The following is a 23608-nucleotide window of genomic DNA, read 5'->3' as shown; positions in this document are numbered from 1 at the left end:
TAGGAAACTGTATAAATTATCCAAAATGATAGCATTCTCTATGATGCTTGACAGGCAAAATAATTTTTTACCCAGGTTCCGTATAATTATATTCATAAAAATATAAATCTGCATACATATTCGCAGCTCAGTAGGTGGAGAATTTCTTGGAGAACACCTCGAAGCCTTTTTCAGCTTCGTGTCAATTTGATTCTAAGGAAAAAAGTACTTTGCTTAGTTTTGCGTATTACTTACGTTTTAGATGCTCTATACGTACAGTTCCTATTTAATTGCCACGTTTCGCAGAGTCTGAGAACGTTTCTGCAATATATTTTCTTTTTTTAGAGAAAAGGTACATAGTATAATTTAATAAATTTTTTTTTTATAGAAGACGGAGGTGGTTTCTGGAACGAGGATGGAGGGTGTGAGCGGAAAATATTTGGACTGCCCTAGCTTCAGATTGGAACGGTACGTTCTTTCTTGGATTACGTCAGATTGCAGAAAGCATTCGTCACGATTACGTCAGATTACAAAATTTTACACGCATCCCGTTCATAACTATTAGGGGCTATCAAGGGAATGATTACTCGACTAGAATTATTTTTTATGCAAGTGAAAGAAACCCAGAATACATAGTTTTACAAAGTCATCTACAAGATTTAGGAGATCCAAACTTCGTTGAGAAAATTTTATGCGGATGTTGATGCATTTATGGAAAGATAAAATGGTCGTTGTAATATTTAAAGGGGTGTGATTGTAAAAACATAAATTTGCAACATGATACAAAGATTCACAGACCAGTTATAATATTTCGAAAACGGACTGTATAGCGTGTAGACTTTTGTGATTGATTGCACGTCTTGCAGGTACAAAACGCGGTTTATGACGAATGGAACTGCTCATTTTTGTGAATACCGTGATTTATGGTATGGCTTGTTATGGAGATGCTTGATAACGAGTTACGAGAGTTTTATAATTGGTCGCTTCTGGAGTTTGAGTTCGACTGATTGCATCATTTTATTTCGCCGGTGAGCCATTTTCTGGAGACTTGGATACATCGCTCGTAATAGGCAATCCGACAAAAGGGCGTTTCACTTGTGCCGGTTACCGTGTGCCAACTCCGGGAAAAATGGGCAAAAAGTTGCGACAGATTTTTATGGGTCGCGGTCAACTTTGACCTAAGTACAAATTATGTTATTTACCGCAGTGATAACTTTATCGCGTCTAAAGTACCAAGTTTAACAGTGTACGTAGTAATAAGTTCGTTATACCAATTAATTAAAACGTTGCAATATATACGATTATGTGATAGATCTTCCTTTTAATAACGAAATAAATTGAATAAAACATTTTGCAATGAGATATGCAGTCGTTTACAGTAGAATCTTACAATAATCTCTAGGATACTATACTCTTTTTAAAAGTTACCTTGAGATGTACTGTTCCATAAGTTGAAAAAACCTTATCGCACGCTACGAATTTCGATTAGATTTTTCACAGGAAAAATAATCTCGTTTGGCTATTTATTAATTGATGCAAAAAATGTAATTAATCGATTTAATGTATACTCGAACGAAGGGATTATGTTATTATTTTGAGGAACGTGAGAAACAAAGGCTTTGATTAGATCAAACAGTGTTTGATTAGAATGTGAACTTCAATTGCAATTTTTCAAGCCAAGAATTTCTAACTATAAATTATGCATAATTTTTCATCTGAGTTAACAATTGACGTTGCTTTAAATAGCTATCAAAAAAGATTATAAAGCAAGGGATTACATAAAATTGTATGTGGATACTGTGACATAATAAGGGATGATTATTCAACATCATCCCCCGGAACGAGCGAATTTTACAAAACGCCAATTGCAACGTAATTCTCTCATCGATGCAGGCTATTAGTTTCCGCGATCGATCCGTGTCACACGACACCGCCGTTCATGGTACACCATTCATGTATCCCGCTGTAAAAAGAGAATACGTATCCGTTCGTCCACGAAGAAAAGGCACGACCCTGTCTAGGTACGATGAAACGGTCAGAACCACCACACCTACACACCCTCTGAACCTCGACTAAGACAAAGACAGTATTATCCAAGGAAGGAAGTTAGACAATAGTCGCAGAAAAGAAAATTGGAAGAAAGAAAACGAAAGAAACATAAGAAAGGCTACATCAAGATGTATGTCAGTACCACGGAAGGATTTAAGGGAAGAAAGGTAGTAATTATAGTGCGATAAAGGGAAAGAGTCTAATCAATCAAGAGGACTAAGAAATTGCAGAGAGGATATTAAGGAGCAGGTAAGAGAATGAAAATGGTCTAAATTCTAAGGAGAAAAAGAGAGATGAACAAGACAGTACTAGTCGACGAATTAATGGTAAGAAACGCGTAAAACAATATTAACATGTAATAAGATCTAGAAGGGCAAAGATAGAAGTTACAGTGTAAAGGAGAGAGAAAGAGGAGGAGCTGAATGTAAGAAACGAGCGAAACATGATAGAATATATCTAAGAAACTATCTCAGTCCGAATACCATGGCTACAGAAAGTACTGTTGAACCATTGTATTTATTGTAGCGTTACTAATTAATTAGATCCAAGTATATTAAATTTCCTATTATTCCTTCAAGTTAGTATCCTGACTTCAAAAAATTTAATACTACAGAATGAAACGTATAGAGGTATGATGGAAAAATGTTGCACTGAAAGATAAGGCTACGTACCACTGTAAAGAAGAATATCTTAGACAAAAAAAAGAAAAAAAAATACAACACTACGTACAAGAAAAGCAAAAGAACAAAGGAAAGAACAAAAGCAAGCGGCTCGTAAAGATACGTATAATGTAAAGAAGAAACGTAAAGAGATAACACGAGAGAAAGAAAGAGAGTGCGAGTATAGCAGCGCTTGATGGCACACAGGTCGGCAACGAGGGGGTGGTTTCGAGACGTCGCGTTGCGGGGCATCGATTTCGGGCCAGGCCGATGGCATCGGCGGGGTATCGAGGGGCGTCCCGACGTGCTGTTGGAGCGCGTCGCGGCGCTGCTGTATACCCGAAAGTACGAGTCGACCGACAGAGCCGCGCTTCTCTCCGTTCTCGAGCCATCTCCAACTACCATCAACGATACATACACACTCAAACCTCGAAACTGCCTATCCTGTTTCATCTTACCAAGTTGGAGGAAGAAAGAACGAAAGCTGAGGCGCGCGCGCGCGCTCGTGTTTGCCGCCTGCGCGCGAGTCGAACGTGTGGCCGAAGAGAGCGTTGCGGGCCTCGCACGAGCTCGCTACGGACGTAGCCGAACCGCTTAGCAGTCGCGCGACCAGAGACCACCGCGTCGTGGTGCTGCCAGCCTCGAGTGCCTTGCCTGGCTTAGACAGCGACAGACTTGGCCTCTACTACTGGCTGGTACTGACGTTGCCGCACACGACACGACACGCGGCCAGTGTGTCCACACCGGCTCAGTACACTTGGAAGACTCCGCCAGAACGGATCAGGCATTCGTGTTTCTCTTTCGAGTCACGATTTTGAAGTTCGTCGAATTTCTTTCAATAAAAATATACACGTGTATACATAAATATAGCTATAAACGTATGAAACAATTGGTATTTCGGAGGCACACGAGCTAAAAAGGAAGATACTATATATAGAGATATTTAGAATAATCGAACGATAATAGGGAATGAAATGGCAAAGTGAAGCGGTTACGATCAATTAACAAAGTGAAGACGTTAGACACGAGATAGACACGGGTAGACGTGGCTTGAGTTTCGTATACGAATGCGTGGTGTATCCGGATGCGCCGGTGCACCACCAGCTGCAGCTGCCAGTGCCGCTACTACCGCCACTGCTACCAGCACCGGCGGTGCTGCCTAGCGCTGCCGCCGCCGTCGTCGCCGCTGTCTCGCTGGTGCTGCTGCCGCTGGCAGAGGCTCGCAGAGGTGTCCACCTCGTGGCAGTCGACACTTCCTGCCGGACGGTGGTAGTGTCCAGGCGCGCTGGACACACGACGAGCCGCAGCCGGTCGCTGCTGCCGTTGTTCGAACGTTGTGAGGATTAAGACGTGGAAGAGCCGGCCGTGGAACAGGAGACGAAGGAAGAAAGAGAGAAAGAAAGGAGGGAATTGATAAGGGAAGAAGGTAGAAGTGTGTGACAGAAGGTGATGCGTGACACACACGGTGCTCTGTGAATTACGGCTCTCAACTGTACGAGAAGAACGTTTTTTTTTTTTTGTTAGTGTAACAGAGGAAGAGAGAGGGAGAGAAAAAGAATTCGCGTGGGCAACGAAAAGAAAAGAAAAAAGGAGAGGAAGGAAAAAAAGAGGAAAAAGGGTTTGACTAGCGAGTGCGACGAACCCTTTCGCTACTCCCTTACACGCACGGGGCCGCACACTCGTGCACGTATACCGCGAGAGCCGCGACGTGTCGCCGGTAATATAGCGTGTACGCTTTCGTTTAGAGGGTTTCTTCCCTCCGACGTCGACGCGCGTAGGAGTGCCGGGTCGCACGCGGTGCCTCCTCTTCATCGACGTCGAGTCCCGTCGGGGTGTCTACACCTAACTTCCTTCTCCATTCGTGTTTCCACCGATTCTCCAAGTGAAATCAACGTATACGTACACATATACGCGAAACAATTACAAAAATGAAAGCACCAGTGATCCATCTCGAACACCCATAAGAATACTAAAACTCAACCTATAATTATTATATATGTATATGTATGTATTCTGATTAAAAAACGTATATAAATAGCCTACATCAAAGAAGCATCGAATAACTTGAAAAAACGATTGAAACACAAGTTCATCGATTAGATCCTAAACTGTAAGAACGAAACACACAACGAAGGAGGAAAGGACAAGCTTTTTGCAAAGATTCTGAAGGGAAAGAAGAGGAAGAAGAAGAGAAAAGGATCACGAGTTGGTGGTTGGTGCCGGGTGTGCTGGTGGTGATTCGGCTTGCGCCAGGTCGTGGTGATGCCTCGCGGCCGCGGATCCTTGAGATCGCTGGGTGTCGTAGGTAAGGACACCGCTGGTGGAGCCGCAGTCCCGGTTTCGTACGGCGTCGTTGCGACGAGGACACGCTGACGAGTGCAGCCCCCGGTGGCACGGCAGTGGTCGCTCCTGCAGGCCATGTATTACGGTTCGGTAATCGACCGTACAATCGGCAGCAGCTGCAGTGCCAGCGACCTTCAGCAGCCGCGATCACCACGGCCACGACGACGTAGACGCGTTGCCGCGGCGCCCGGCGTCGCGGACGACGCCGACAACGAGGACGAACTTCAGTATCACGAGCCGGCGTACGTTGTCCTCGATGTGCAATCGAACGAGAAAAATGGTCATCGGATTGGTTGTCACGCCGCTCCGAGGCCTGGCAGAAGACGAACCGGCGGAAACGCGATTAGGATACTGCTACTCGCCACTGCCGCTGCCTTCCTCGCACTCGCCGTCTCTCCTGGTAAGTTTTAAGACTATTTCAATCACTGTCTCTCTGATTCCGTGGAGATTCGATTGTTTGTTCAGATTGATTCTTAGTAAGTCCTGGGAAAATTTGTGGTTCCTTGTTCCGTGATAATTTGCTTCCGAAACATGGAACAGAGAAGAGACCGGATTTGTATTTTCTATAGTTAGTGATTAGACGTTTATGTTGTATAATTTAGTATTCGTAATTGGGTGAAGAATTTTTGAAATTTTAGTTACTTGCGTATCTTAAAAGGAATAGTCGTATTGGATTAATTTTGATACAGAGGAATTTTTATCTCGTTGCTAGAATTTAATGGAGAATTTGAAAAATTCTAGTATTCGAGTATTGCAACGGACGAATATGTAGCGTTAAATAGAGCAGACGAAGTAGCTTGCTAGATACGAAACACGGAGTATCTGTAACATGACAATATAACCAAATTATGAACAATTCTTAGAAGTAGATTATTGTAAATTAATTAGGATGAAACGCCGAATGCTACGCGAATGGGTTAAAGGGTGTGGAGTAGAGTAGAACGCTTGGAGAATCGGTGAGACTATAGTCTCTGCGGAATCAATCGGTGCTCAAGGCCGTTTCTCCCTCTAGGGGGTCGCGAATGTTTTCTGCGAAAGTCTTGCACCGGAGTTGGCACTTACTTTTTACGAAGTATATTTGACATCGATTTGGATGTAACTTAGACTAGGAAGGTGGATAAGAGGTCGTGAAATTTCAAGAAAGACACTTTCTTCTTCTTGACAATTCTGATAATACCATAATTCATAAGAATGAGACTTGCAGGATAATTTACAGATGAATAAATTTTGTAAATCTAATAATTTATTTTACCATGCACATACAATAAATGGTAATATCTAGATTGTAAGATCTTACGAATTATATTTGATAACGTTTCGCAAGATTAAACGATTTTATAATCGTAGAACTTTATTCATCTTGTCATCGTATTTGCTCCTCGACACGAAAGTAAAGAAACTTCAAATATGCTATTTTATATAATTAATCATCGTGTTTATGGAGTTCATTTGAGAAAATTACTTGTTAGAATATAACACTGTGGCTAACGAAAATTCAATCAGCGATAAGCATATTAAGATAACAGAAGTTTCTGTCTTTGAAATAAGACTTTTTCAAAGACCGATGAAAGGTATCATTCATTATTACTTTACCACGTTTGACTGTTTATCATCTTAAATATCAATTACTCCGAGACGCTTGAGTTTGTCTCGTCAAAATCAATTACTTTAATCCTCGCGAATAATTTATTTCTATTTCTAAACGACGTAAAGTACCGAAGGTATTATCAATTATCGTTCAGTTAATCTTTATCATTTGAATGCGGATATTTATGCAGATCCATCGCTTTATGAATGTAATTAAGAAAAGTGCAACTGAATTCGATATTACCACTAAATATTTATCGCAACAAATATTTTTCGCACCTTCAAATTTCCTCTAAATGCACCAAAATCCTCAGTCTATTTATCACGATGAGACCTATAAGACCGTTTCATTTTCCTTCTTTCTCTCTTATTAACCATCTTCTAATTATCTGTCGCCTAATCTATATCTCTCATTTCGAATGAACGTTGACATGAGAACATACCGATTGTTTCAATTCGAAAATTACATTCGTATTTGTTCCGACTACAATGGCTATACAAATACCAAATACACATTTGTATACAGCTTTATTTTCCCATCGGGCTCTTATCATGCGCATCTAATTTTCATAGCATTAAATTCTCATAGTCATACGAAGGTATGTCAGGTAATACGAAGAACCTATACTTGATTTAATATTAATATTATATAAATGCTATAATAAATGCAATGGTGTGAAAATACTTCTGCTGTTCACTGTATATAATCTACGTGACAAAGTTTTGAAAGTGTCGCGAGTCTTGGCGCATTATTGCGGATTATCTAAGGGTAACCTATTAAATCAACGAACTCCTACATACCTTCGTAGTTATTGTCAAAAAGCTCGAAACACGCTGACCGGTTGGTCGAAATACGAAAAGTAAACAGCACGGCCTGTCCGCCGGGAAAATAAGAGAAATATTCACAGGCATGTTGGCGCCTGCAACGTCTCCACTCGAGCATGCAGATACGTGTATTATTAAAATGCTGCTGCTCCGTTTCGTGATTCGTTACGCGCCTCCCTCTCTTCTCGTTTCTTCGTTCTTTTTTTATCCGGTTTCTCCTCTTCCCTTTTATTTTTTCGTCTCTCGTTTCATTCATTCGTCGTGGAAAAAATCGGTGAAAAAAATCGGTGGAAATTAAGGAAGATTAATTGAAAGAGCGAAGGGAAGTGGGAAAAGAGGCGCGGATGGGCCAGAAAGCTAGGTGTGCATTCAGCGCTTTTTAGGTCGACTTTTTCTTCGACGAATAGTCAAGTGGCAAGTGGTGACAGTAAGCATGTGACGCATTGCGTCAAAATCCAGTGTCGAGGAAACTGTTGCACGAGACTCGCCCTCTGCACCTTAGTTTTTGCGATTTTCGTCAATCGAATCACTCGACTATCTGCTTATTCAGCGTTCGTCTTAACACAGGGTGGAATTTAAATGTGCAGGAAGCCCGGTCGTTGATTTTAGTCCGGTCTAAGCTAACTTTAACATTAATCTTTTCAACGACGAATTCTTTTTCGATTGGAAGAAATTTCTTTTCATCGACTGTTAATATTTTTATGAATGCAACTGAAGAGATTTCCATAGAGATTTCTTTTAAATTGTTAAATATTATAAGCGATGTGATCTATTTTGTATATATTATATATTCTTGATTTTTACATCTTGAAATTCCTCACAAACGTGATCAAAATCCGCACTAACGTGTATTAGTCGTTTTAACATATGATCCACGTAAGTAACTGCAAACCGTGTTCACAAAAACCACGTTCTAAAGCACTGCACAAGCAACGGAACCGTTTAGATACACACGTTTGGATGCATTGTGCGAGACTGGTGAATACGACAAAAGACGGTGAAAAAGCGATATTTTCCGCGGAAAACGTGCAGGCCGTTCGACGGCCACCTCCGGCTGTGTTTTCCTCGGCTCCCTCTCATTCTCTCGGTCTTCGTGGCTGACGCGTTCCGGTGGAAACGTGGCGTGTGGCCCGTAGACATCGGCGAGCCGCACCCACGCGCGCTATTTATCTCGTCGTCTGCCGAAGCCAAGTGCCAAGAGTATATTTTTTCGCATACCGTTACCTCTTCGTCGCATCTCTTTGCCCTCCTCTTCATCTCGTTGCCCCGCCATCCATCTTCCTTCTGTTCGTCTATCCGTCTATTTCTATCTTAACGCTACAACTACCGACGATTAAAATGCGAGACTCGTATCGAAGAAATCAAAACGGACGATATCCAAGAAAAAGAAAGAAGAAAGAAATAGCAAGGAGATACATAGCTGAAGGTAAAAGGCAAACTTTAGTTCCATATATTTTGTAAAGAATCGTTCGAAATTTCCAAAGCGTACCCAAATTATTGCGAAAAATCACGAATGATCGCATTCTGGTCATTGTTGCTGCCTTCGGCGTTAATCGCCACCGCCCACCTTTCCTCCTCCTCTTCGTCACCTTCTTCTTTCGAGCTGTCGTCGTGTTTTCCACGATCTAGAAGGAAGCAAACGGTCGTGGTGCACGAATCGTATCGAAGGAAACGGTGGTGGTGCCACTTCTTAAATTTAGATATCGTAGAGAGGAACGATCTATCGCTGTCTCTCTCTTCCGCACGATCCTCGTGAAGACGGATATAATAGATATTCTGCGTCGTTTCTCGCGTCGTCCCCCGCCGACACCTGGCTGCGATAAATTTTTGCTCGTTTCTTGATGATTACCGCCTTAAGGCGAACCGAGCCGGGTCTGCTCGTTGTTGGGAATAGTCGAGGGAGACGTTGGATCACTGACACGGTTGTGGGCTGCAAATTAAAAGCCTTATTGCGGGATACAAGGCGGAGAGGTTGAGAGAAGTTTTACGTAATGCATCATTTTCTGGACGGCGTCTGATCGATAGCCACACTGTGGCGTGCAAAGTTTGCAAAGCTCTGCTGCGGAGAGGGGATACGTCTATATGGAGGAGAAACTAATGTTTCTTGACCGTGTTCTCTTTTCTGTATTTCTATTGGGCGAGCTTGGCCTCAGGGCGGAATTAATGAAACGAGTTTTTAATTCGTTGTGTTTGCTTATACTGAATATTAAGGTGGAGATTAAAGATCAGTTAAATATTCGTTTTTAAGACGTTTCTATTGTCTGAGCTTCTTGCAGAGTGGAATTAACGAGATGAGTTATTTACAGGCTTTTTTCTATTTGTCTATGAGCTACTAAGTATCGATTAAATGTTCGTTTTTAATAATAGAACAGAGTTAGAAGTTGCTAACTTTTCATTTGTTTACAATGTATTAAAAATGTGTAGAAGCGTTTGAGAAAATTATTATATTATCAAGGAAGATATATCGACAATTGTGATTCTTCCCAATATTCTTGGTTTCATTTAATTCGGTACAGTATCTTCATCGAATACTCTAAGAAAAATTAACGAAAGAGATCTTCGGTATCTAATGCTTATCAATATGGAATAAACAGAAAAAGTTTGAAGAATCTTGCGAATTTATTAGATGCAACCCAAAGTATAAATAGGTGATTGTTCCTTCAAATCTGTCATAATTCCTATTAGCATTGCGCAATCGGAGAGAGTGCAAGCAGAGTTCCTTCCGTCTCATGAGCTCCCATGAGACAAACGCGACATGGGTAAATGTAGACTTCTAAGAAAAACCCAGAACTTCTATGAGAAGAACATTCGATGCTCGTAATTCTTTCTCACCGAGGGTGAGTCAGAGACTATCACCGCTCCCCTATCTTACGAGACACGAGCCGGTTTCCCGATTTTACTTTATCGTAAATTAGATCCGGTCCCTTTTCAGATCGATACTTTTCCATTCTATGTCTCTATATCTATCACTATAATTAACGCATAATATTTAATTTCGTACTGTGCCAACTTATAACAACATACGTATTAATTTCGTACTTTAGGTATAACGAAAACAAAGATACTTACTATATTTGTAGAGAAGAGTTTCTAACTTGCGGCTTACAACTACGCCAATTACGTCTTTGTCCCTATACGTGTCCCTCTAATCAACACGTAATTCTGAATTTCTTACCATGTCAACCTGTAAACGCATAAATATTAATTTTGTAGTTTAGGTGAAATAAAAACAAAGATATTATGAATTTGCAGAGAAGAGTTTCTAACTTGCGGCTTACAACTACGCCAATTACATCTTTGTCCCTATACGTGTCCCTCTAATCAACATGTAATTCTGAATTTCTTACCATGTCAACCTGTAAACGCATAAATATTAATTTTGTAGTTTAGGTGAAATAAAAACAAAGATATTATGAACTTGCAGAGAAGAGTTTCTAATTCGCAGCTTACAAATATGCCAGTTACATCTTTGTCCCTATACGTGTCCCTCTAATCAACACGTAATTCTTAATTTCTTACCATGTCAACCTGTAAACGCATAAATATTATTTTTGTAGCTTAGATTAAATAAAAACAAAGATATTATGAATTTGCAGAGAAGAATTTCTAATTCGCAGCTTACAACTACGCCAATTACGTCTTTGTCCCTATACGTGTCCCTCTAATCAACACGTAATTCTGAATTTCTTACCATGTCAACCTGTAAACGCATAAATATTAATTTTGTAGTTTAGGTGAAATAAAAACAAAGATATTATGAATTTGCAGAGAAGAGTTTCTAATTCGAAGCTTACAACTACGCCAATTACGTCTTTGTCCCTATACGTGTCCCTCTAATCAACACGTAATTCTTAATTTCGTACTGTGTCAACTTGTGAGCACATAAATAAATACATAGTCTTCGTATGATAAAGAAAAAGATACATTACTTGGAGGATGAATATGTTGCCAACTGCACAGATTTACACACTTACACTTCACTATATTTCACTATGAATTCCTATGTATTTTATGTAATGATTTTCGAGGAATACGACGTTACGAATTATTAGCACGAAATTAGGAAATCGAGATAAAACGATGCAACGAACAGTTGACGATGACTTAATTTCTAGATCGGAGGAACGGAGTCGGCAAAGTTCTCGATTGTCAAGGTCGACTAACTGCATGAATAAACTTGGACGGAATAGATTATTCATCACTTGTTTTTAATCGTTTTTAATTAAGGTATAATAATATACATTTTGTATATTTCTACAGAATACTCGAATAAAATTGCATATAAAGTTTCAACGTTTCGACGTTCTCAATTTTCTCTCACTCTCTCTTTCGACGTGCTTTACCGCAGTTGTTTTGCATCCATCATTCCGAAAAGTTCAGCATGGCCTCGTTCTCGGCCAAAATTCGACGTGTTCACGGAAATTCTGTTTTTCCACCGACTGGCTCGATATCATTTCAAAAATGTACGTAAAAGGTGCACACAGTATTTTTACAAATTGTTCGCATGCTGATTTAGTATCTTACGAAATTTTATCGAAAAATTGCTGTCCGATGTGAATTAATCCTGGAATTGCTTTTCGGGCTACCACGCAAATTCATATTCAGGTTTGGCGTAATTTTCGCGCACTTTGAATACCCGAAGAACATTGAATAAATTCACTAAAATACCCTCGAGCAATTTAAGAACAGCTATGGGATATTTCTATTTGCAATTATTTTGCGATGCTGTAACCAAAATTAGTATTCCGCTAGAGTCATGAAAGGTTCTGGGTTAATTAAAAATTGGCTATTTAATAATAACGAAGCAGATAAAAATCTACTATCCAATAGAAGAAAGAAAAGAAGAAAAACTTATTATTCAATACGAATAAGAGGAGCAAAAAATATTGAAAAATACGTCCTCGATTTATCACCGTCATAAAACTGTGAAACGAACTTGGAACAATTATGACACGTCTTCATAACGAAATACATGCCATTAATGTCGTAAACATAACCATAAAACGAGTAAACAAATCCATGTTTTTCGTAAATTATTAGGGTATATATCGTACAAGTAATTGGATCACGATTACTAGCAGTCGTTAAGTATCTGCGACAGTGGACAAATGTTCCTTGTTCTTGAACTTTTCCCGACAAGCTTAAGGGCGGGCTTTGTGAGGCCAGGCGCCAGACACCAGCCAATGGGACCGGTTTATTGTAATGGTTTCGTACATTCACAGTATGATCATTGTACTATTCCGTCTCGCGAGAACAGTAAAATCGGCGAACGAGCATAATTCAGTCGGCAATAATAGGCGCGATTAGATACGAGCTCCAAGTGTGAATACACCTTAATTTCGCATAGAGGCAACTTTTACACAGAGACGAAATGTTAGGTTGGTACAATGCAATATAGAGAGACGCTTTATCGTAATATTGTTTCTAGTGATGGGATCTGAAATACTTGGAATCGCTTTGAATCTCAATTGTATAGATGGCGAGAAATTCGGAATCATTTGGAACGTGATTCGAGGCTTAAAATTTTTGAAACTCTCGACGAGTGTTGGTAGGTCCCGAGTCTTGAAAATCAGTTTCGATAGCTTTTGAATGTTTGCTGAGTATTTACGTATCTTACAAACTTCTTGATCGATCTCGTTCAAAAGGTATCATCGACGCAAAATGTCAAAGAAAGTTTGGAACGACCGAGTATCCGTGAAGACATCTCGATCGAGAGAAGACTTTTCAGGACTTTTAAAGATTAAGATAAGATAAAGAATCAAGGCTTATCGAGACTTTCAAGAGTTTTAATACTTCGAATCGTGTTGCAAATGTTTCGAATTTTCTGCCATATATACAAATTCGAAACGATTCCAAGTCTTTCAGATTCCATCGCTAATTGCTTGACGGCGCATCGAACGTGCCAATGCGCTCGCTCTCTGTCGAAGTTTCAAAGACAAAGGCGCTGTTCAAAATATTCTTCGCTACGATTGTTTCCACCGTCTCGGAAAATCTGGCGTATAGTTTTAGGTAAATGAATGCCAAAGAATGGTAATAAAGAAACATGTGTGTATATAAACTTAGAGAGTAGAACGTTTGCTAGATCGTCGAGTTGAGAATTGTTTCGTTTGATGATAAAAATCTTGGCTAGGTATCGCGAATTTTTGCTTGTAAAATGGAACAGCGTGATAGTGGTATTGGATATCAAGATGGTGGTGAAATACTGTTTCGCTTTGAACGTTTCCGGGGTTGCTGTGCTTCCTCATCCTCTTTCGACCCCATCGTACTCACACAATCTCGTATCAGAAGCAACGAAGCACGCACGCTTCCCACGCCAGGATTTCATAATCGCGGTGTTCCTTTTAGCTCTTCATAATGGTATTTTCTCATTTCTTTTTGCGTTTAACTTAACTTTCCTATGTGTTTTATTTATACGTTAATAGAAATATAATAATACATCAATGTTTGTAAATATAGACTTCTCTATTTATAAAATCAGTTTGATTTGTTAAATAGATATAATCAATTTATGTAGCGAATATTATATGAAAAATCGAAGATCAGGAGTAAGGAATTTCCTGGCAAAAATGGCCAAATGAGTAGATCGTTTTAAAGGCTTTAATTTTAGATTTTTAATATTAGCTACGTTTAAATTAAAAGCAAACCTCGCTTTTCTATGTTCACAGAACTAATGAAAATTTCGTAATACGAAAATACGCTATGAATCTATAGGAATTTGTTTCTTTAAAAAGTGGAAAACTCGTGAAAATTGAAAGAGAATTAAGAGAGGATAAAAGGAATCGTAAATGTGGATTCGCTAATAAAATTTTTTCATTCGTTACGTTTGATACGAAGGTGAATTAATATCAGCGAACGTGAGGGTTTCACGTGTTTCAGTTACTGCGGATGAGCGAATTTTTGTTGTATAATCAAGCTGATCTGGACGGCACGCGTTTCTCGTTCAGTTACTGTGTCAGCAGGCGTCACTTCAAATTACGTCAGGTCGGCTGGAGCTTAACTTTCAGCGATTTGTCAGCACTGCCAGAAATGTTCGACACGATTAAAATAGCTTTTCCATTGATGATTGAAATATCAGTGTAACGTCTTTCGAAGAAAAATATTCGAAATGTCGCGATTCTGCCTTCGTTGAAGATAATTTCAATTAAAATTGTCCACTTTATCGATTTTATTTTATTAACGTCAGTATAACGTGGGAACATAATTTTTGTTGAAAATAATTGAGAGTATATTTGTATTTTGCTAGAAGAAATAATCTTGAAACATAATCAGAGATCTATTAACATATTACGTGATTATAGTACGAGAAAAATAATGAACGACTGGTCGAAAGTATAATTTCATTTTATTAGCATTAGCATGCTTTTTAAAAAAATAATTTTCTAATAACTTCGAATATATTGAGCACAAAAATTAAATGAACGTAACGAATGAAAGTTTTCCTTTGAAACTATCTTAAAAATGAAAATATCTGTGCCTTGGGATCTTTGTGGGTGGAGTAAAAGCATATAACTTTTGCGGTACAAGAAAGGGCTACCACTTTCTCTAAAAGAGGCATTATCGTACCTGTCATCGCGGTTTTCACTCTATTCGAAAGGGATACGATTCTTCTTCCATTGTCGCGCCGCTCAGGTCTCCTCTGAACTGGTTTCAAAATAATAAGGGGCAACCCTTTTCGCCTATACAAAAGACAGTGACCCAAATTCACCAGCCGAATCGTAGGTTTTACGTGGCCTCGAAATGGAAACGCTGCGTGCATCGTTGGCGGAACCTCGAGTTCAGCTCATATTCTAAGAATTCTTCATCGACTCTGGAATTTTTTCTTAATTTACTAACTTCTTAAAGAAATAATCGACAATGTCTAAAAGTAGATTTTTTAATCTCTCGTAAGTTTGCAAATTACGACTTGATATTTCGAACATACAATTTCCTCGTTGCAAAATTAATTTAAAATAAATCTAAAATAAATTTCCCATTGGTGCATAAATATCCTGCTCTGCTCATCACCAGATTGCTCTAAAAATCATAACCAATATTTCACATTGGATGTTCTGTCTATGCACATTGACATTTTCTATCAGTGCACAAAATCTTCCAAATCATCTTGTTGCAAAACTTTCCATCCACATGGTACAACGATGACACTAAATAATTCGAAGCAACGATTCACCCCCATGAAAATTCACCATCTCTCCATAAACGGGTCACTCCCCATAAAAACAATCCACTTGAAAAATCGATGACCATTACACTCTCGAATCGTCGAGAATTTCAGCATAGATGCGGTTCGCTGTATCATCAGAATAAACGGGGGTGCGTAGAGCGGCCAGCACATGGTCGAAGCACCAGCCGTGACAGCAGCTGTCATATACCGGTCGTGCCACCGCCATAAACGCTCTCACACACCATACGAAACCCACGATCGCCTTTTCCTCTCTCGCAAAACGCTTCTCGTTGTTCGCAGGTGTTGGCCCCCTTGCGTATCCGCCCCCTTTCATATGCGCTGCCTTTCTCTCCACCCTATATCGCCTGTGCTGTTCTTTAATTAAAGGTTATTAATTAACGACAATGTGGATACACCTTAATATTGGATTGGCAACTAAGTGATTGCGGATTTTGTCATTAGGTGGTACTGATAAAATCCGCAATCACTTAGTTGCCAATCCAATAGTTCATACGTCCAACGACGCTTGCTGGTGCTGATTACAAGTTCATTCACTTTTCAGCAATTTTGTTTTTTAGTCATTTTATCATAAATTTGTCACTTCATTCGCGTCGTATGTGCTGCAGGTACTTCTTTTATTTTTGCATTAACAAACAAAAACAAACGAATAAACATAAATATCCTGACACTGGTGGAACTTCTGAATCTTTTGCTATTGGAACATGGGACAGATTCTAGTAGCGATATGAAAGAATGTTACTTTTGAGAAAAATATGCTGTAAGATTGAAAAGTATAGACAATGCAAAAGTTCTGACCACGTACAAGTGTTAAATATAACAGCGTTGTCAAGATCAGTTTAATTTTACAATTCCACTTTCCGCACCTGCACCATCATCCTGAATCGAATATTATAATTGGTATGACTTTGTTAGAGTCTTGAGAAAATTTCAAGTTACCAAATATATACATCCTTTGGTTTTTTATGAAATTCAACAAGTATTGATCAAACAAAAGAACAAGAACGAAGAACCGCTGTAGGAGGACGTCACGTAATCCACGTGATTTCATTTGCATAGACGAAAAGATGTTGCACATATCGAAACCTTGGTGTCCCATATTATCACCCTTTTCCCTCTTAAATGTGTTTGTTATAGTTTACAAACAAAATGTAACGAATGAGTGATCACATACGTATTTACGTATGGTAGTGTACGCGTAGGTTCAAGGCCGTCGCGCGTGAATCACTGGCTAATTGGGAGCGAGAGATACGATGGCCCCTGGGTCGATAAACGCGCTGCGACAATTGGGGTGGAAGATTATTCTTTGGGGGCAACACCGCGGGTAATTAAATGGAAGCGCGTACATGATCCCGGAGATTTATGGTGCCACCGGTGGAAAAGTTAGGGGAGGGTTTTTTTTCGAATAGCGTGCGCTGGTTGCTTTGGAAGGGTATGAAAGGGGGATAAAGGTGACGCTGCAATGAAGGTGGATGTTTGCGCACAGACTGCGTGTTTGAGTTGGATTAGAGATGGAAAGATTTGTTGTTTGGACAGAGGGTTAGTGGATTTTGGAAGTATTCATGGGGGCGGGTAAATATTGCCAGGTTATAAATTACTGTTTATCTCCGGAGATAGAGTTTTGGGTGGAAAAAATCCAAAGGGACGTTGGAAATTTATGAAAATTTTTTTGGCAACCTACGAGGATTTTCGGCTTAGTTTCTTACAGTAATGTTCTGTGTGGGTCGTTTATATGGAAAAAGTGGAATTGTGTAAGTAAGTTCGCTCATCCTGTAGGCTTTTCAATTCGAACCTAAGAAATTCTGGATTCTTTGATACACGTACAGTGATCTTGCTAAAGTCATCATAGAAAGTTGCCTTTTTCTTTCTTATTTTTAACAATAACCTCGGTCTAACTAAATATTCAAGTTCAAATCGGATCTGGGCAAAGAATTCGCAAGTCTTTTCCAATTCCTAGGTCTCGTGCTACTTTTATTGTAAATAGCACAATCTCCCCTGCACAAGGGTTTCCAAATTCCAAAACACGGAGCTGCAATAACTTTCCGAACTCTCAACTCTAAACTAAATCGCAGCAATTTTTCCAAAGCAACGCTTAAAAATCCATCTCTCACGATCGGTCGAAGCGAAACGATCCTTCAGAACGAATTCTCACAAATGTCACAGATTCCAACGTTGCAACCAAGAAGAAGAAGCAAACCAAGTGCTCCTTCCACAACCCTTGTACTCTTCGAAATCTACCTCTCCACTGAAACAACTCCCTAGCGTCAATTTCCACAAATATCACAATCACAAACGTCCCGATATTCAAAGCAAAAAGAAGAGAAGCTACAAGCAACCCTTCGTAAATGGATCAGCAGTTCGAGATGAACGTATTTCCATGAATTTCGAGGATTACTAGGTTAGCCACGCGATCGCGTCGTAGCTAAAGTTGCGGCTGATGGTGGTGATGTTTCCGGAGGTGGCGGTGGTGGCGGTGAAGGGCGGTTCTCGGTGGCCGTTCCGGGAGGGTTGCATAATACACGGCGAGCATCGAGCTACCAGGGCGTTGACTTTGCGAGGCATTACGTTTCTTACGCTATGCTTCCTCCCCCATTGCTAATATCGCGCCCGTTGCTCGTCTCTTCGCTTAAACCCTCGGGATTACTCAAGGAACTCGTCCGACCGTGCATCTCGTTCCTCTTGCCCGATTATCGCGTGGTACGATTGAAGTACCACTCCTTTCTCGTGCTCGTACACTATCGTTCATAAGTAGATTACCGACTTTTATGCATTGGCGGAAAATTTGCAAATGTAGAATTGCACGAAACGCAGGTAATATTATTTTTCTGTGCTCCATGCCTTCTGCTTTTCGATAGCTTCTGATTAGATCTTCATTTACGATATCTTCTCTTATCTTACGTACCATTCCTGTCGTAAAACCTACCTTACTACCCTTATGGTCTCATCAGATTAGAATTCAAACCAAAAGTAAATTTGACATAAACTGTAACTTGAATTCAATTTAACTCGGATGTATCGAATGCGAACGTGTACATATCTGAAGTCTATTCTTTCTGCTGCATCATAATCTAATATATTTTCATTGCAACGTGAAAAACGTATAAAATATCCAAAGTACGATGGTTTCTATAATACTTGCTACGTAAAATAATTTTCCACCGAGATTCTGCTTTTTTAATTTTATTCTCGACGATATGACTTTGTCGGGGAAAATAATATTCGTAGTCTATTCACAGGTATCTGTACGCTTTAGTTGATCTGCAGAAATAACGTTAATTTTAGGAAAATGTACAAATTAATGGGAAAATAGTAATTAGGACCAGTAATTAAAACCACCAGTCCACGAATCGAAGGTATCTATTGAAAATATAACCATAACGAATTTCTTTAGTCGCGTCCGTGAAGATATAAATTTGCATAACGATCCGCAGTCATCGAGGTCGATCATAAAGAATAACGTTGTTGTAGTTCGATTCGTATATCCGGAGTTTTCTAATTAAAATCCATCTTGTCAAAGATGAGGAAGTGTTCCGGATACTTTTGAGCGGCAGTGTACGCGCTAGAATGGAAAATTGCTCACAGAGAAAACCTAGAAATTCAAGGGAAATTGCGAGGAACGTGAGATGGTCGGGGGTAGTTCGTGCGCCTGAATTTGCGGCCTCTTGGGTTATTGTTATTTATCGAGGGATGCTGGAGAAATTAATGGAAGCAATATTGTCTGCTTTTGGTAAATTGAAGCTTTTCGTGACTTGAGGGTGTTCAGGGAGTCGTGAGACTGGAAACGTAGTTTCTTTAGGTCTGTTTCTCGTGCGTTTGATCCTTTCACGGTAAAAGTGGACGTTGCTTTCTGTTTATTTCCTTCTTTTTTTTTTTTTTTTTTGATAGTATTTTCTATACGAGGAATTGTTGGATAATTTTAATAAAACGTGCGTAGATATTTTAGAGTTATTGTTCTAATTTCGACAAATTATTCGCGCATCTTTTTCGACTATTGCGATATTAATATATTTATACTGCAAAAAATGGTTTTGTATAATTTTAATCATGAACAATCTTAATCCAATCGCACATTTTTATCTGTAGAAAAATTTCTGTTCACTGAATCGAGGTCAGTTGCTTGTTAGTATTACTCTAACGACTTTTGGCATTATTCCTAATGATAACGCCAATCTACTATCATACTTTTTAGCTTCGGATCAAGTCTAAGTAAAGACTCTTCGATTTCAACTCGTCTATTAACTTAGTCGTAAACGAACAGTAGACATCAATCCTGTCATCAATCACATTTATTCCTAATGAAAATCTCGATCTAATCCCTAGATTAGTAAATGTCAATGTGATCTCATATTTTTAGGAATTTTTTAAGAGACACAGATCTTAAATAGAAATTGGTTACATTCTCTGAACGTTATAACGAGATATTTTGTACGCTTCAGATACCTTGAACGTTTTTACCTGTTACGTGTGTTCCGTGTATCTGTACGCTTTAGCAATTTCGCATAAATGCATAAACGTTGCAGTCTACTGATCACAGATACTTAATTTCATATCAAACGTAGGTAAACAGTTTCGCTGTTCCGGTCTTTTACTCTTAATGAGTCCGATGCCATTTTTATTCGTCGCAAAGAATAAAATACGCAGACAATAACCGAGCGTATTTGAATTGCAACGAAGTTACATCAGCAGAGGGTGGCGATAACGTGGCTGTTTGTCGAATAAGGGTTGTATAACGAGCAATGAGCTTTCAGCTATCCGTTTGTTTCCTCTATTCTCCCCGTCGTCGTTTCTTCTGTTTGCACACCCTTAATGCACTTAGCGAACGCCAAGACACGTACATTTATAACTCTTCTACACGGAACCATTTGAATGGTCAGGAAGAAAGGAACGAAATTCATTGGGCATTTACCATTAGGATCGTCTGCTTCTTTCACCTGTTTCACCTTCAAACGATTTTTCCCAACAGGGAACACTAGCTGGACTAAACAATTATTTAGCCTAAAGAGTATCGTAAAATAGTAAAAGAGTATGATATTGCAATTAGACAAAATTTATGAGAAAATTCTTAGATATAAAGTAGATTTATTATTTACAATTTTTTTTATGCAGTGCCATTTGAATAGCTACGAAGGTAAAGAAAGGAAATTCACTGGGCATTTACCATTAGGATCGTCTGCTTCTTTCACCTATTCCACCTTCAAACGATTTTTCCCGACAGGGAACACTAGCTGGACTAAACAATTATTTAGCCTAAAGAGTATCGTAAAATAGTAAAAGAGTATAATATTGCAATTAGACTAAATTTATGAGAAAATTCTTAGATATAAAGTAGATTTATTGTTTACAATTTTTTTTTTTTATGCAATGCCATTTGAATAGCCACGAAGGTAAAGAAAGGAAATTCACCCTTCATTTACGATTACAGCCGCCTCCTTCTTTAAACAGTTTCAACTTTATTCGTTTCGAGTTTATTGTAGGTAATAATCGATATCGGTAATTTACATTGTCGCTAAGAAACTTCGAATACTTCGATCTGCCATGGGCAACAGTCGTGGAATCCTGAGCCCAGGCGTATCGATCGACGATGACGCTGTAGTTGCTTTTATAGCACGATAGAACTAAATTTCCCTGGGCCAGGAAATCGGTATGTCCATTGAGTTCGCGTGACCTGTCTCTTTTCCTCGACCTGAACACCGTATCGATGGAACCGAAAACGCTTATTTCATCCCTTTCCAATTGCAATTGGGTGAAAGTAGAGTATAATAGTAAATCAAACAATGAAAGGGAGATGAGATTATTATTATACAGTCATATTGTACTACTACTACTACTACTACAGTAATATACCGACTGTAATAAATAAAAAAAAAAAAAAAATAAAATACTGACTGTACGTAAATATCGTGCAGAATATAGCAATCTTTAAGAAACAAATTTGTACATACTACAGAGTATACAAAATGTGTTATTTAAATATTTAGAGCAAAGATGTCTGGAATAAAAGTAAGAATAGTATAATTCCGTAGGTAATGGGTTGAACCGATGCAATCGAAGCTGCATCGCGAGTTAACAGGAACTAATCGATTGAATACGTTCGTTTCATCCCTTTGAGGGCAAGCTGGTTTGCGTAGCCGAGTCACGGGTTGCGAAACGTGATATCACACGGTCGATTTACAGGCTCAGAGGCGATTTGCAAGCTCGACGAAGTCAATGCCCTTCCGATTACGTTATACAATCGCGTTCCTTGGAAAGGAAGTTACGTAACTAGGGCGTCATCTATATAGTAGACGATCCTTAATCCTTACGGGCACTATCCTCTGTTTTCTTAACCTCTACGAACTGTCGAGAAACATCTACTTTGTCCTTTGTATTTTTCAATCTATTATTTTTTTTACTGTGCTAACAATTTCAGGGGTTAAGAATGTCGAGGTTGAAATTGATCGATTGAAGAACGACTGGATGAATTTGTGATAGAAAAGTATATTGAAATAATTAAAGGTATAAGTTTATGCTGATTCAGATGCTTACTCTCTTAGTGTTACTGGACAATGGAAAGATAGGGAGCAGGTTCATATATTTATAGCAAAAGGACATTGCCAAAAGAGTTAAGCTTATAGCTTTGGCTAGAGGCTACAGGGAACATAAATAAAAATTTGTTTATTAGTTCCTTTGTTCCTAGGTCTTGCAACCCAAAACATAATGTATACTCAAGGGTATATGCACCTTTCCTTATTTAGAATATTTCTGCGTAATAGCAGTCTTCAGGTCACGGATATACATAAATAAAGATGTAGAGATTTTCTTGAAGTAGTTCAACATTTTTCAATATACCACGACATTTATTCCAGCTGGTAGAATCACAAATTTTATTTATTTTAACGTACATTGTTTTGCACGTAATCGGATGGAACGAATGTCTATCTAATCACAGAAGTATCACTTTACACGTAATTAAAAATTCATTCGAATTTCTTTGATTTAATTTTAACGCAGCTATTTATCGGAAACAGAGAGAGAGAGCGGATGCGAGGGAATAATAATTTGGAGTTTCTCAAATTTATTCGACGAGTAGCGTCGCTATTGAACGCGCGGGAATAGCGTAATCACAGAGAAGATTTTAAAGGAATGCCGTATTTCAGTTTCCATTACCAAAAAAGTTAAGCTTATAGCTTTGGCCAGAGGCTACAGGGAGCATAAATAGAAATCTGTTGATTAGTTTTAGGTTCCTAGACCTTGCAACCCAAAACATAATGTATACTCAAGGGTATATGCACCTTTCCTTATTTAGAATATTTCTACGTAATAGCAGCCCCCAGGTCACGGATATACACAAATAAACATATAGAGTTTTTCTTGAAATAGTTACTTCAACAAAGAAGAATTTAACAATTTGGTAAATAGAATATTTGGACGGACAGCTTTATTTTTCACTTGAATTGAATTTAAAAAATGGATTGCAATTGTACCTTTTGGCCTTTCAAGGAAGAATTCTTGTAGGTTCTCCCAGGTTCTATAACTTTCGACCACACCCCGTGACTAGAGGGTGTGCTCGAAAGCATATTGAATATGAATTATCGAAAGGAGGTTTAATTACCCAACACTTATCCAAGAATCTACATCTTAACTATATGTCATCCAGCAAATTTGATTCAACGAGCTGGAAAAGTCAAGATAGAGCGGACGGTTGTTTGACCATAGCGAGAAACGATACGGACGGTAAAAGACGAAAGTCATCGATGGTAGCAAAACTAGGGAGAAGAAATTTATTGGTCGAACGATCCTCTTCCCCTCTACGATAAGAAAGTATGATCTTCCCCCGTGGTGACTCATCTTCTCAAAAGAAAAAGTATTTTCATCATCGAAATTTGCGGAAAAGTACAACTCTGCCTTCGGATAATTCTATTCCGATCTAAATTATTTTTCTAGTTTCGTTTAAATTATGCCTAATTTCTTACAATTGTTAGCTTACAATTGTAGCATAGAGAAACAG

At 39.0% G+C, this 23608-nt stretch overlaps 1 protein-coding gene across 4 annotated transcripts in view; it reads left to right on the top strand.

Annotated features, from left to right (window-relative positions):
• The first annotated feature begins 2928 nt into the window (after positions 1-2928).
• Positions 2929-23608, top strand: part of LOC117232733 (protein kinase C-binding protein NELL1-like) — an 83138-nt gene continuing 62458 nt past the window's right edge. For 3 of the 4 annotated variants that reach the window (XM_033492330.1, XM_033492327.1, XM_033492326.1), the window contains exon 1: positions 2929-5430. In XM_033492330.1, coding sequence (XP_033348221.1) covers positions 5106-5430 — 325 coding nt within the window. In that variant the 5' untranslated portion in view covers positions 2929-5105. The remainder of the gene's footprint in view (positions 5431-23608) is intronic. The other variant, XM_033492329.1, reaches the window with a different exon arrangement.

The sequence above is a fragment of the Bombus vosnesenskii genome, unplaced genomic scaffold (genome assembly GCF_011952255.1).
Source record: "Bombus vosnesenskii isolate JDL3184/JDL3185 unplaced genomic scaffold, Bvos_JDL3184-5_v1.1 scf7180000013293, whole genome shotgun sequence".
Taxonomy (NCBI): Eukaryota; Metazoa; Arthropoda; class Insecta; order Hymenoptera; family Apidae; genus Bombus; species Bombus vosnesenskii.
The sequence above is the reverse complement of the archived record's forward strand: the minus strand, read 5'-3'. Positions and strand labels throughout refer to the sequence as shown.